The sequence below is a fragment of the Mya arenaria genome, chromosome 7, assembly GCF_026914265.1.
Source record: "Mya arenaria isolate MELC-2E11 chromosome 7, ASM2691426v1".
NCBI classification, from domain to species: Eukaryota; Metazoa; Mollusca; class Bivalvia; order Myida; family Myidae; genus Mya; species Mya arenaria.
Window position 1 is genome coordinate 44058644 of NC_069128.1, and position 16507 is coordinate 44075150.

Sequence of the window (16507 nt, forward strand, 5' to 3'; positions counted from 1 at the left end):
AACTATCACGCCTATTTTACCTAACTATCATTTCTTTTAAACCTCTCGGAAATAACTAACACTATTGCGCTTACTATCAAGCCTTTTAAACCTCTCGGAAATAACTTCCACTAGTGCGCTACCAGTAACTATCACGCCTTTTACCTCTCGGGGTATTATTTACACTGGTGCCCTTAATATCACGACTATTCATCCTTTCGGAGGATAACTTATACTGGTGCGCTAATTATCATGCATTTTTTACCTCTCGGGGGATTATTTATACTGTTGTGCTAACTATCATGCCTATTTAAACTCTCGGGGGATTATTTACACCGGTACGCTAACTATCACGCCTATCTTACCTCTCGGAGAATTATTTACACTGGTGCGCTAACTAATTAGCAACTATCACGCCTATTTAACCTCTCGTGGATGATTTTTTTGGAATAAAATACACTAATAGACCTATAGCTGTTACTTCTAGCTAACACCAAACAAGCAGGAAGTATTACGCCTGTATGCACCTTGAACAACCTTTACATATAACAAATAGGGACCTGCTTACAAGCCCATACTTCTGTTTGGAGTTTGATCATAAAACCTCCATAGAGTTGCACAAAAAATCAGTGTCCTTACTATGACAACTATGTCTCCGATCGGGGTAGAGCCTCTAACCTTCATAAAATTGCCCAAAGCCCAGTGTGCTGCCCTCTTGCCTATCTCTTCATTTGGTTAAAATATATTAAAATCTACATACGATTTACAGCATTGATTATATCATCCATCACATATAACAACTAAATACCCTAACACAAGAACGATACTAAGTTTCAACGTGCACTCATATCTTCTCCTACTCGCAGTAGCCCAAAATAATCTGAACAATAACATATCCGGTTGGTTCACATGTCACGAAGGCAGCAGTACCCGTACGGTATGGAAAAATAGACATCGCTTAAACAATTTGGGACAGCATAAACATCGGATACGTAGTGCTATTGCTAGAGAACTGGCTTGTAATAATGAGCAATTTTTTCTATATCGCTAATAGGCACGAGTTTTGAAAAAGTGTCCGCCTTTTATATTGATCACCATTTTCTAATAAATGAATTAATTTAATATGTTTAATATCAGTCAGTTTGTTCAGCATCATACAACCATTGTGTACACAATTATATTTTGACTTCATTATCATACAAGTTTAAATTATTTAGAAATCATAATTGATATTAAGTGAATGGTACTGAATTATAACGGATATGCATACCTTTTATCGTTTGCTATGAATAATTTGAAATAACTTCATTTACTTATTAATAAAAGGACACAGTTTTAGTAATGAGTTTAACAGATGATGTATTTCAACATGGTCGTTATTATGTCGAAGACTTTGCTGAAAACCATTACTTGCGTTAAATAAGACAACTAAGTATTTGCAGGCCAGAACACCCTCTAATTGTGACTGTTATACACTGTTATACATCAATGATTTGGCGGAAATAAGTCACCGGTTTCAACGTGTTCAAATATTCATCAGTCATCCATGTCTGCATCTAGTAGTTATTTAAGTAATTATTCATACACAAGGGTTAGGTTTTGTTTGCATTTGATGTCTATGTCTATTATGGTTTTACAATCTGTTGGAATAATCATTCATCTGCATTTATCTATTGAACTATTGTCACGTATTTTCGTGACATGTGCAAATTTTGTTATGGAATGTAAATGATAGTCCTACGATGTTTTTTACATAACTAACAAATGTCGGTTTGGTTTACAGTTGATAATCGACATGGATAAAATACAGACACCGTGAGAGAGATGTTTTTGTTTTTTGTGTTCAACTTCATACATTGGTAAGAATTTTGATGTGATATGTTATGTTATGTGCATTGTTTTATTATGTATATTGTGATATTTGTCAAATATGAATATACGGTGTATTTATTATATATTGTTATGTTTTATTAATTTTAGCAATTTAAATTTATCTGCCACTGCACGCGATAAACACGTAATTGGAGACTGTTAATGACTGTTACGATGTGAAGACAGATTAGCTCACCTAAATTAACTATACTATTTTTTCCATGTTTTTAAGTGTTGACATTATATGAATATATATTTTCAGAACGTTAAACTCGTTGTATGAGATGTTTGATGATTTACGTGTATGAACTCAATACCGATAATAGCCAAACATCATTGTGTTGTTTACTCGTGGTATGTATAACTGCAGAGATGAATGGAACCTCGGACAAGATTAGAATCCTACACTGAACTTAAGATGATCCTATTATAAAGCCCATTATGTATGCCACATATAAACGAAACTATAGTTACACTATTCAAGTGTATTGTTTTAGGTTCTCCCTGGAACCCGCAATATTCGTCTTCTTTGCCTAAAGAAGACAATGCGCTAGCTATAACGCCATCCCGATCAAATTTATTGGAAAAGTTTTAAACTATATACTATTGATTGTATTGTGTATGTTGTGGAAACGTGCATTCATAGCTCTTAGGCATATATTATATATTTTACAATGCAATCTTAATATGTTTTGGAAAACATAACTATTGAATGTGTTCTGTAGGTATCAGCATGTTTTTAACCCTCATTGCATTACACTCTATGAGATCAATCCTTAATTAACATGTTTACACACACAGACCTCCCCTTTTTCGAATTATGATGGTATTATTTTATGTATTGCAGCGAATGGCAACTTACACTTATTTAAATGAAACAAAAGCGTTCGTATAATTTTTCAAATATATTTCTATGATAACACTTCATACATTTACTTTTGCCATGACTATTGTCAGTGATTTACCGCAATTACTCTTCCTGTCTAAGATTTGATTCATAAAACAAGATTGTGAAGCTTTCATCTTTTAAAGTTGATCTAGGTCATGTCTTGTTTTCTTGTTTCAGCTCATCACATAGCATGTTCCTTGTCTGAACACATGTTGAAATGTCCTTACACATCAGACTTGTATATGTTACGTTTTCTATGATTGTTTGTATAATTTACACCAGACATTTGAAAAGCTTGGATTTAAGTTTCGTTGCCCGTTTATGTTTCTTTAAAGTCATATCTTCATGCAGTTATTTGAAAAAAAACAACACTTGTATTGATATTTTACCTTTTCATATTCCTCTATGCATTGTTTCGCCCTCAGTAACTCTTGTTCAAACCCCTTCCTTGTCTGAAAGCATAGCGGAACAAACATTAGCGAATTATATACATAAAAACGACTAATCCATTTCTTGTCTTGCAAAAGATAACTCATTCAAATAGTTCAGTAATCTTGCATTCCCTTACAATTTTTAAAACAATTGATTGAAACAAGCTAGACCTTTACTGAACAAGAGATGTTTGTCAAACATTATGCCCCCCCCCCCCCCCCCCCTGAGCGCCATGTTGTCAGGATTATATGGACAATTGAAAGAAATATGCATGGACCGAAATGACAGCTGATTTGTTGCTGTTTTAAGATTATGACCATTAAAGTGTGAGGATAAAGTGTGTTATGACCGTCATGACCTTTGACTCTATGAACTCAAAATCCAGAGTCATTAGCTGGTCACCAGAAACCTTAATGTCAAGTTTGAGGGCCATGGGTGCAGGCATTGTCAAGTTATCAAAAGACAAGTTTTTTTTCGTTCAAGGTCACTGTGACCTTGACCTTTGACCCGATGACCCCTTAAATCATAAGGGGTCATCTACAAGTCAGATGCAACTCCAAGTCAAGTTTGAAGGCCATGGGTTCAGGCATTGTTGAGTTATCACTCGGACAACCTTTTACCATTCAAGATCACTGTGACCTTGACCTTTGGCTCTATGAATCCTAAAATCAATAAGGGTGATCTACTGGTCAGGCTTAACATCCATGTCAAATTTAATGATCATAGGTTCAGGCATTGTCGAGATATCATTGGGGGAAGATTTGTTAACTTGTTTGCATTAAAGGTTACTGTGACATTGACCTTGGCCTGATGACCCCCAAAGTCGATAGGGGTCATCTACTTGGCAGGCCCAACCTTCATGTCAAGTTTGATGACCATAGGTCCAAAAATTGCCGAGTTTGCTTTCAAGGTCACTGTGACCTTGACCTTTGACCCCTAAAATCAATAGAGGTCATCTACTGGTCAGGCCCAACCTCCATGTCAAGATTGAGGGCCATGGGTGCAGGCATTGTTGAGTTATCACTTGGACAACCTTTTATCATGCAAGGTCACTGTGACCTTGACCTTTGGCCTAATGACCCTTTAAATCAATAGGGACCATCTTCTGGCCAGGCCCAACCTCCAAGTCAAGTTTGAGGGCCATGGGTGCAGGCATTGTCGAGTTATCACTCGGACAACCTTTTACCATTCCAGGTCACTGTGACCTTGACCTTTGGCCAGATGACCCCCAAAACCATAGGGGTCATCTACTGGTCAGGCCAATTCTCCAAGTCAAGTTTGAGGGCCATGGGTGCAGGCATTGCACCTTTTACCATTCAAGGTCACTGTGACTTTGACCTTTGGCCCAATGACCCCCAAAAATAATAGGGGTCATCTACTGGTCAGGCCCAACCTCCAAGTCAAGATTGAGGGCCATTGGTGCAGGCATTGTTGAGTTATCACTCGAACAACCTTTTACCATTCAAGGTCACTGTGACCTTGACCTTTGACCCATTGCGCCCAAAAATAAATAGGGGTCAGCTACTGGTCAGGCCCAAACTCCAAGTCAAGTTTGAGGGCCATGGGTGCAGGCATTGTCACGTTATCACTCGGACAACCTTTTACCATTCAAGGCCACTGTGACCTTGACCTTTGGCTTGATGACCCCCAAAAACAATAGGGGTCATCTACTGGTCAGGCCCAACCTCCATGTCAAGTTTGAGGGCCATGGATGCAGGCATTGTTGAGTTATCACTCGGACAAGCTTTAAAATTATTTTACCATTAAAGGTCACTGTGACCTTGACCTTTGACCCGATGACCCCCATAATCTACAGGGATCATCTACTGGTCGGGCCCAACCTTCATGTGAAGTTTGATGACCATACGTCCAGGAATTGTTGAGTTATCACTCGGACAAGCTTTGGTCTACCGACGGACCGACCGACCGACGGACCGACCGACCGACATACCGACATGCCTGTGCAAAGCAATATACCCCTCTTCTTCGAAGGGGGGCATAATTATATAGGTCGTGTTTCACTCGTTTCAGCTAATCACACAGTTCCTTCTGAATATGTAATCGTGTAAGAAAAATGTAAACGAAAGATATCAGTATGGATTATAATACCTATTGCATTGTATACAACTAAAGCTAGATATCTGGGGCCAGTTTCCTTACAAAACTAAGACGTGAACACATTTGACCGCCCGTTATTCAATATTCCAATTTTACAGTTTTAACAAAAGTCCAATCAGGTGGCCAAAGAGACATTTCTTTAGTTCTAGTAAAAAAGTATCACATAACCAGCTAGGTTGAAGTTATTTTTTTAACAATATACTATGGTACTACTAGCGTGTCTTATATGTGTAGATATCGAAATATAAAATACAATGTGCACAGTGACAACGACAAATCTAGCGGATAAGCAAACGTATTATACATATATACTCTCAAAAGATAAACATTTTGTCAAAAAGTATTTACTACATCGATGGGCAATGCAGCAGCTCATAGATTGTTAATGGTTTTTACTAAGCATGTGATTTTGTCACAGTCAGTTATAATCGATATATTGAATATGAAAATTAACAAAGGAAAGCATTTTTTTGTATATTATATTAATAAAAGTCCTAAAAAAACCTTTGTTTAAGTGAGGGTTTGAGCAATCATTGTTAACATAACCAAACGATTGTTCCATCATATATAAAAAAATTCCTACATGCTCGATTAAATAGCGACATACGATTCCACACACATGTACGTATAATAAATGTTCAACAAGTTATAACATGTACAACAATTTGTAATACTTAATCATGTTTTCTTTTTAATGTTATAATACCCCATTCGAACAACCAATGGCACTCTTACACGTGTGTGCTTTTCTTTTTTATACCTGAAATTGTGGCTCACGGGTCGTTCTAAGACGATGATCCCATATTGTATTGATACATATTGTTGAATGCACTGTCGTTTGTACGCTATGTGTCCCTCACTTGCATGGTAGGCCTTAGCTCTGTGCCTTTAAACATGTATTTTATTTGTATTTTGTGTGGCTGTTGCTTAGTGTATCTTTGGCCTCATAATTGTGCCTTTAACAGGGCCTTTATTTGCATTTCATTCGTCTTACACTTTGTGTATTGCATGCCTTAGCGTTTTGCCTTTTAACAAGGGCCTTGTGTGTACGTTATGTGTCTCTAGCTTAGTGCATTGTAGACCTAGATATTGTGCCTTTTAACAGGGCCTTTGTTTGTACGTCATGTGTCTCTCGCTTAGTGTATGGTAGGCCTAGATATTGGGCCTTTTAACAGGGCCTTGCGCGAACGTTAAGTGTCTCTAGCTTAGTGTATGGTAGGCCTAGATATTGGGCCTTTTAACAGGGCCTTTGTTTGTACGTCATGTGTCTCTCGCTTATTGTTTGGTAGGCCTAGATATTGGGCCTTTTAACAGGGCCTTGCGTGAACGTTAAGTGTCTCTAGCTTAGTGTATGGTAGGCCTAGATATTGGGCCTTTTAACAGGGCCTTTGTTTGTACGTCATGTGTCTCTCGCTTAGTGTTTGGTAGGCCTAGATATTGGGCCTTTTAACAGGGCCTTGCGTTAACGTTAAGTGTCTCTAGCTTAGTGTATGGTAGGCCTAGATATTGGGCCTTTTAACAGGGCCCTTGTTTGTACGTTATGTGTCTCTCGCTTAGTGTTTGGTAGGCCTAGATATTGTGCCTTTTAACAGGCCCTTGCGTGAACGTTAAGTGTCTCTAGCTTAGTGCATTGTAGACCTAGGTATTGTGCCTTTTTACAGGGCCTTTGTTTGTACGTCATGTGTCTCTCGCTTAGTGTTTGGTGGGCCTAGGTATTGTACCTTTAACAGGACCCTTGTTTATAGTTCTTTTATTCATAAAAGTGATAATACTTTTATTAACTTATTTGGACTTGTGCTCATAATCTTTGCATGACATATATCAGCTAGTTAAATATGCTTAATTAAGATCACAAGACATGAAAATGCCGCATTTTAAAGAGGGATTTATTCAAAAAAAAATTGGAATGTTTTACATGTTTTAGCTCATCACATAGTTCATTTCTCGTCTAGATACGTGTTCGAATATTCTTACATGTGTACTAGTTACAAGTTAGATTTATTCCAATATTCGATACGATCTATTAAATATTGGAATATGTTCGATTGAGTTAATATTGCCTGTTCTACTCAGGTTCTTGAGCGCCATAATGCGCCATCAATAACTTCTATTTGTCAAATATCTTATTTATAGGTGTATAGGTTTCTGTAAAAAGGTTTATCTTACCTTTTCAGATTCCTCTATGCCCTGTTTCGCTTTCAGTAATTCTTGTTCGAGTAATTTTCTTTTCTGAAATCATAAAGGCGAAATATTTAGTAAGTGGGTTGGGTCATATTGTCAGTACGCATATAATATTGCTTTTATTGCGAATTCATATAATAGAACTAAACATAATGTATCCAATAAATTCGTTTCGTTGCAAGGACTAATAACACGGTTGACTATACGTGCTATCCCTGAATAAATATGTACGATAGAATGTGTAATTATGTTTATATAACTGGTCTCACCTTTTCTGAATTATCTTTGTCTTGTTTCACTCGTTTCAGCTCATCACAAAGTGCATTCCTTGTCTGTTAACATTGGAATAATTAGCTAAATTAATTTTAAGTGTCAACAGCGCTTACTTTCATCATATTATATACATATGTATACAGATTATAACCAGAGACTAGTTTCAGAATCCAAGTAAAACGAGCAACTTCCCCCGTCTTTAATTCCAAAATCCGACTAGGTAGTATCAATAACTGTTCAATTCGGTGCCCAAGATTCCGTTTATTAGATTTTATTGTGAAAACTGGAAACACATAATAACAAATAAGATAATGGTTAATCTGCACAATGGTGATTATAAATGTTCTGAATAAGTAAAACATGTTTTATATACATATAACCTCTGAAAACGACCACTTTATCTAGCCTATTCTAAATTAAAGGTTTTAACTACAATGACAGTCCATGCAACGATTTAGTAAATGTCCTTGGCCTTTAATAGATTCTTGTAGGCACTTTGTTGTATTGGCATTCCTCAACAGTGTGCCACATAATTAATTGCATGAGCTGCAATGAACTAGAAAATAAAAATAGCATCTACTGCTTGCTGTGTACGAATTTATTTTTGGACCAAGACTAACTATTATATTGCAATGACAAATAGCAAATTATTTTACTAAGGATTTAACTTTAGTTGTCATAAAGCATTGCTCTTACTTTTGAGTATTTTCCCAAGCCCTGTTACAACTAATTTTCGAAAATATTTCATGTCAAAGACATAAGAGGCAAAATTGGAAGCCTATAAACATGGCACCCTTAACAAACAATCCTTACAATTGATTTTCATTCAATATAGTTGTGGATTTTAAAACAGACACGTACACAGACAGACTTACATAAATGATATCCTTGTACTTAAAGCAAAACGTGCAAAACCCAGCTTATTGTATTTTACATACATTGTTTTTGAACGTTTTTATATTAAACATAACCATAAAAAAGTAATAATGTAGAATGTAGTTTGTGACTCAAGTAACAACGTGAACTGTATTTCAAAAGATAAACGAGTTCAGGTGTTTTAACCATATTCCAGTAAAGAGGTTTAAATAATGTGGACACTAGTAAATGTATGATATCCAATAGCCAAAATAAAAACAAAAAGACATAATTTGACTTATACCAATGTAGATTTTTAAGAAGCTGTATAATGAAAAACACCTCGAAATGCAATAGGAAACACGCGTCGATGTAATGGCCCCCATCACATACAAAACAAATACGTTTCATGTTTGTTATATCTTATGTATTGTGTGTTTAAGAATATATGTTTCAGTACAATGACGAGTTACACTTTTACAAACCTTTTCAGATTGATCTAAGTCTTGTTTGATTTGACTCAACAGTGCAGTGAGCTCCCGTCGAGTCTGAAATCAAACATCCAAATATATAACTGAAAATGGGCTTTAAAAATGATGCACATTTTTACAAATTTTCTCCATTCGGACAGACTTGTTAGAATTATGATACTGTTTTAAAAATGTTAAGAAGTCTTATATATATTGACATTCCAAACTAAATCATAATAGTTGAAATTTATGAAAATATTAAACATTAAGTGCATAGAACATGATAATTCAACAGTTAGAAACAACTGCTGTTGATGCCAACTAACATTTTGGATGAAAAGCGACATGTAGCCGTTAAGAAATATTACAGAAGTTTATAGCAATCGACATCATACTGGATACCTTTTTTATTTTGGTAGTGGATGCGCAAACATCGTTGGCACTTCCATCGTCGCTCCCAGTAACTTCGTCTTGTTGTTCACAAACTTCCTCCAAATCCTCAAACAGGCATTTTAGTATAACATTGTTTTCTTTGAAGTCGAACCCTTTAAAAGTATGTTTGTGTTTGATTTCTTTGAGCTGGGATCTGACATCCGAGACCTCTTTCTCAAAATGTCTGCTCATAAGGTACAAGTGTCCAGCCATATTATTGTCAACAAAATCGTCAATTTTACTTTCTTCATCGTCACACCACTTGGTTTTTTCATCACATATTTTAGTAATATGGGAATGGGTGGTCAAGTTTTCGTTATGTTTCTCCGTTATCTCGTCTCTTATGCCAATTGTCAGTTCATCTACACGTTGTTTAATTTTATTTCCTAATTCCATACATACTTGCACGCATTTATCAGCATTAGTTTTGTAGCACTCCTTACTGTGTTCTGCTTCATCTTTTAAAAGCAGAACTTCATGTTTTACCTCTTTCAATAATGACTTCATTGTGTTAACTTTACCGCAGTCAATGTTAACTACTTCATGCAACAAGTCAACGACGTCTTTTGCACAAGGAATATGTTCCGAATGAAGGCATCGGCCACAAATCATGGAATCATGAATATTACATAGAAATATAGCCTTCTCAGTCGGATGCTGCTTACACTTTTCTTCTGTGATGTCCCGCAATATGAGATTTGGATTTTCTGATCCATACCCATGCATTTCAACAGCCTCGTGCATAATCACAGTATGCGTTTGAAAAAACCTTTACTGTCTTGTGAATATCAATACAAGTTTCACCAACGTATCCGCAACTTTTGCAATTTCCAACTGCATTTTCATTACCGCACATTTCACACTGAATCTGCTTTGATGCCATGTCATATGATAAGGAAGGTTCAACATATAATGAGTTCAACCAAAACTTTCTTTAATGTGAAAGTTTAATTTGAGTTATTGTTATTGGTCAACCTGATGTTTCATAGTCATCACTACATCTTCATTCAAGTACATGTTTCACTGAAAATAAGAATATCGAAATGATACTCAAAATCATGAACATACAATTTTTTAAAAAGTGTTTGTTACAAAGCTGACTGAAAAATACGTTATATGTGAATAAATTTGTCATTAAAGGGTATATACACTGTATGATGAAATTGCGAAAAAAAAAGAAAGTGGTCGAAGACTGACATAAACATGGTATCGATGTGTACAATGCTTTGAAACTCACTAGCTGGAGTATCACATAGTTTACAATTAATTTATTTTTCGCAGTTTTTGTCGGATGTTTCAATTAAAAAAGATTACTAGGTATGTTTACCTACTAGAATTAAGTCTTAAGCGTGATTGGCTAGTCAATGTTATCACGTGATATTACAAAGTTAGGTATAAAGCTTAAATATTCGGTTCATGGTAAGCCTTCGTAACACAGTTGATACATCACTAATCTGCAATTTTGGTGACAACGGTGCAAACCCGATCTCCGACTCGATTTACTTTTTACATTTTGGTACATTTTTTTTACAATTATAATATCAAAGAGTAACAAACTTTGATTAAATGATTGTCATGAGATTCGTTAAGGAATTAAAATTGGTGCCAATCTGGTGTATATTCCCTTTAAGACCTTAACGCCAATCACTGTATCCATCGAAAATCATAAATATGCGTTCCTGCCTTTCAAATATTGCGTTGTGAAACGAACGAATAATGTTTTTGTTATTTTCATGTATAACTTCACCCATGATTTAGATATTTGAATTATACGTAAGAAAATGGTATGATGGATAATGTTGGTTATAGTTTGATTAGAATTTTGATCGATAAGCACAGCTATGATTTTAACTTTATCCTGTCCCTTACATGTATCGCATTAAACACACGCATCCTATTTATAGCAAGCTGATTGAATGTCAACGTCCCTAACGAACATTATATGTAACGTAAACATAGTATCTACAGCAAGCCGATTGTATGTTAATGCCATGAGATCAAGGGACGGATAATCCATTACAGTATACTAAATCAACAAAGCAGCAACAGTAAACATACCTATACTTATATGTCTTAGCTCGATAACGGCATTACCAATCGCGTTCTGGACCGAATGAAAACGCATCGTGCATGTAATTTCAATATGGCTGTAAAATATATTTATTATGACTGGGAAATTTACCCGCTCCGTTTGGATCTAAATCAGTGCGTTAAATAAATAATGCGTACATTTTTTAGTTATAATGACATACGCAAAATAGCATGTTAGTTTGAATGGTACGGGATTTAGGGAGTAAAATGTTTTCAGACCAGGCGGCTGAGTATGCTCAGGGGCGAATACAATGTAAATGCTAACAATATTTGTATTGTATGTGTGTGTAAACGTGCTGTCCATTAAGGACCTTTCTGCACAAAAGGACATACAGTGATATTTAAGTATAATAACTGCATGTTGTTGTATACTACAAATATAAATATGTGGGAACCACTGTATTCAGATTATAGAATAATACACTGACGTATTATGCAAGCTTAATCTAATTAAACTGTGCTAGCAAATTATCGATATTGCTGAATGCACTGGTAATATATATCTATTAACTCATAAGTAAATGAAATATGCCTTTGGCTGGCAATTGCCTATGCAATTTCAATCGATAAGTCGATAATGTACAGAAGAAGAAAGTTTATTCAAAGAAATATATCACACAATACATATTTGAAATAGGCCAACATGACCCGTGATCAAATCAATGTAATACAATGACTTATATATACATGTATGGCGGAACAGATTGATTGACTCTATTTATATATTCACAGATTTAACAACTATATTCATATAATTTAATATAATTGTCTTTATCGGTTATGAGTTATAACTTAAATACATATCTATCAACCGTATGACTTATGCACAACACTACAATGATACCATGAATTTTGATAAGCAATTCTCGTTACTACTGTACTCATTATCTACAAATAACTTCAATAATGTTTTGCTAGTTTGGACTAAGTTTTTAACAGAAAGATAGGCTATGGAATACAAAAATCAGGCTTGTACGTACAAATATGTATGGTTGTCATCGATACCGGTTAATGTGTGTCAACAAATTTCGAATAATTTATTAATCTGTTGTATTTCATATATACATTCTACGTCTAGCATAAAGAGTACCGTTATTCAAATACAATGTAACCGTACACTAAGTCGTGTTTACACTCATTCTTAATTTTCTTAATTCAAAAGCATGATATATGTATGCTGATAACATGTACATGTAACGACCTAGTTCTTATCATACTTATTCGGTTAAGTTATTTAGTATTAATTATCAACATTTTAAGCACTCTGCGTCGGTCGTTTTTGATATAGCAATACTATGACTAAAATCAGTCAAACGTTAGCAAAAGACATTTCAGTCGTCACAGTTTAATAAATCGTATTTTAATGACTGGATCAAAAAAGGAAAGAGAAATCGAATGAGTAGCGATGATTTCAAATAATAATTCCATATGCTCTTCCTATGGCATCTGAAGACCGGAGAAACGAAGCTGCATTGTATTAATAAAGCAAATGACTTCCTTATTTAAATACGACCGCCTCTTTAGCTTTGTTACACTTAAAACACTTGGATATCATCATTTATAAACGCATTTATCCAAATATTGAACACACTCTGAAATGAACATTTTAAACATATTCAATGTAATTAAGACTCTAAGACAAGTGAAAACACATCAAAATAACAATAATAGTGAGTCAAAACTGACACTTTAGTCTCGATCTTATTTAATGTTACATTACTTTGACTATAATCCCAACGTTAGCACTATAGGTAACATAAGCCATCAAACTAAGTGAATATAACTTAAAGAATGAATCTAAAACGTTCTTTGTGGATTTCAAAATCATGAATAGGATTACAAAAAAACGAGGTCAACAAACCTGCATTGTATTCAGAAGCAAATGACTTCCTTGTTAAAGTTAAATCTCCTATATGTTCTGATACGGTTAAACATTTATTTGTCATCATTTAAAAACATATTTATCCAAATATTGAACACACTCACAAATGACCTGTTTTTAGAACCCTGTTTAAAATAATTATAAGGGATAAACACAAGCAGGTATATCAATGTAAACAACTGACGTTAGTTAGTACGGGAGCAGTCAACAGTTTAGTCAGACGACGATATTTACTGTTAACATGTAATTGAAGGACTTTTTTAAGAAATATATATCAACAGTTTCCGATAGAAAACAGCTTTAATTAAGGGAATATCAATGATGTGGTAGTATGGATTCTTTATTTAGTTCATTAAGGTACACACCCAGAACTGTAATTAAAATTGTTGGTTTTCGATATAGATCGTGACAAGCATAAACTAAAACTTGTTTATTTGTTTAATTAAAGGATTCCTGTTTTGATACTTCTAAGCACAATCTCGCTTTGTGAGAACACGAATGAAGAAAAAAACACACGATAAAGCAAAAGCCTCAGATGCAACAAAGTAGATCGAATATTGATGAATATGTGTCTGTCGGTTATAATAATGAAGTGTTTGAGGACATTAACACGAAAAATCGGATGATGAAACCCAGGACATCGAACACCATTTAAAATAGAGGAATAATCAAATCACGGGTTATTCTTGGTAGCATAACTCATATAACTGTCGGGACAAAGTGCTATTGACGGCAAACATAGATGATGCATACTAACTGTGAAGTCAATTGACCGTGCATTTTGTTTGCAACGATTAACAATTATTTGCAACTGTTATGAAAATAAAATGAACAAATAAAAATAACATTATTTACACCATATTTTTTTTATTATTTATTATCTGTTGATTTTCGCTTTCACGTTTGTTTTTTGCTGAGTCAAAACATCGCGTTATAACACCAATGGATATGAAGTATCTGATCACAAGTGTCCGATGAAGGACGACTCAACAGCAGAGAATACAATCCTGTATCTGGAAACGATACAAAATCATAATGCAATTTTTCTGTTTTTGCTCACAGAGACAGAAGCATTTTGATCCCAACAAATAATTTATTCTTGTGTGTTTTTCATTATGGTCGAAATAAGAAATACACAAGATTTACTCTCCGTTCGATGGACATTTTTACAAGTATAGCCAACAGTCATATACATACAACGGTGTGCTTAAGTACTGCCGAAAATATAGCAGAATTTCATGAATTACAGAAATATTATACTTTTTACAAACATGTAAACTTGCCAGCAAGACCAGTTAAAAAAATCAAGAGTTTTATACATTTCAGACAGCATGAACGACAGTTATGCAGTTAGTACAACATTAATCGAACAGCTCCCCGCAAAAAGGAGTTGACCAGTGCTCATACACTAGCAGAAGTGTTGTCTGCTTCGAGATTATCTTGATGTAAATATTGATTAAAAAGCGTTTTTCGTAATATTTACATTGTTTTAAAGTTAGGTTTGCTAGTTATAGCTTCAATTCTATATGTTTGTTTTAGTTACACAATGTTGATGAGTTATTGACGAATTTATTGTTGCGAAAACACTGTTATCGCGATATCGAAAGTAGAATTCATTTACAGCAAATAGTCAAGAATAAAAATCGGAAATCGAAAGTAGACGTATTTTCGGAAAGTCCACATCAATAAGGTCTCTTTTTAAAGTTCTTCTTTATTGAACACATTAAATGTTTTTGCTTATGGGCTTTGATTCCTTTATTAATAATACAATGAAGAGTATAGGGCGAATTGTTACTTCTCTAACTTCTTATAACATTTTGCACCCTCAGTTTGCTCTCACTAGACACTTAGTACTAGTGAATTTGACTCAGGAAGCGGATTCGAGAGTGTTTGAAGTAAATTGATAGCTTTCTGAACAACCGAGCTTATAATGGTTTAAACGAACCAACCTGAATTATATTCAGAAGCAAATAACTTCCTGGTTGAAAAATCTACTTTCTCTTTTGAAGGCTTAAAACACTTATATTTCATCCTTTAAAGCACATCCATCTAAACACAGAACACACCCAACATATTCTCCTTTTTTAACCTATCGAAAAAAAGAATTACGTTAAAAACACAAGAGCAATTTAAAAATACTACACCGAAACCAATACTTCTGCATCGATTTTATTATATATAAAAAATGCTTTTACTAAAATCCCTACGTTTTCACAAGTCATTTAGTTGTCACAGCTAGCGAACTATATTTAAGTTTGAATTTAAAATGTAAACGAAATATTAGTCATCAAAAGAAAAGAGTTGATTTCAAAATTGTTATAATCCTTCAATCTCTGAAGACCGGGGAAACCCAACCTGGTTTATATTCAGAAGTAAATTACGTCCTTGTTTAAGATCATTTTGATATAACGATACGCTTAAATCACTTACTTGATATCGTTTAAACACACATGTATCCGAACATCGAACAAACTCTAAAATATTATCTTTTTAAAACCTATTGATAATCATTCTTACGGTTTAACACACGCACGCATATCAATATAAACAACAGGTCAATTGCTAAGGGAGCAGTCAACAGTTTTAGTAAGAGAAAATAATCAGTGTCTACTTTACGTTAAAGGAATGCTTTTAGATATTTTACAAAGGCTTTGGATAGTAAACTGCATTTGTAATATTAGTGTGTTCATTGTATGTTTTAAAGATATAGATCATAGAAAGCCTAAACTAAAGATGTATTATTTGTTTAAATTTAAGGATTTCTGTTTTGATACTTCTAAGCACAACCTCGCTTTCGTAAGGACACGTCAGAAGAGAACATAATGAAACGAGAAATAACAAATGCCTCCGATGAAAGAAAGTAGAATTGAATATTAATTAATATGTGTCTAGCGGATATAACAATAATGCTTTTCTTAAGGACAATAAATCGAAACATTGAAAGTTGATATTCAGGCAATCGAGCTTCAAAATAGCCAGAAGAGCAGAATAACGATTTCATTCTTGATAATATTACTCGTTTAACTGTCGAGA

The 16507-nt window shown here is 34.5% G+C and overlaps 1 protein-coding gene across 3 annotated transcripts in view; it reads right to left on the reverse strand.

The window, feature by feature from the left end:
* LOC128240550 (uncharacterized) overlaps positions 1-16032 on the reverse strand; it is a 31442-nt gene extending 15410 nt beyond the window's left edge. For 2 of the 3 annotated variants that reach the window (XM_052957224.1, XM_052957222.1), the window contains exons 1-6: positions 15424-15810; positions 9472-10524; positions 9085-9147; positions 7741-7803; positions 7457-7519; positions 3130-3192 (exon numbers count right to left, since the gene is read on the reverse strand). In XM_052957224.1, coding sequence (XP_052813184.1) covers positions 3130-3192; positions 7457-7519; positions 7741-7803; positions 9085-9147; positions 9472-10245 — 1026 coding nt within the window. In that variant the 5' untranslated portion in view covers positions 10246-10524; positions 15424-15810. Of the gene's footprint in view, positions 1-3129; positions 3193-7456; positions 7520-7740; positions 7804-9084; positions 9148-9471; positions 10525-15423; positions 15811-15904 lie in introns of those variants that run through there. The other variant, XM_052957223.1, reaches the window with a different exon arrangement.
* Positions 16033-16507: the final 475 nt, after the last annotated feature.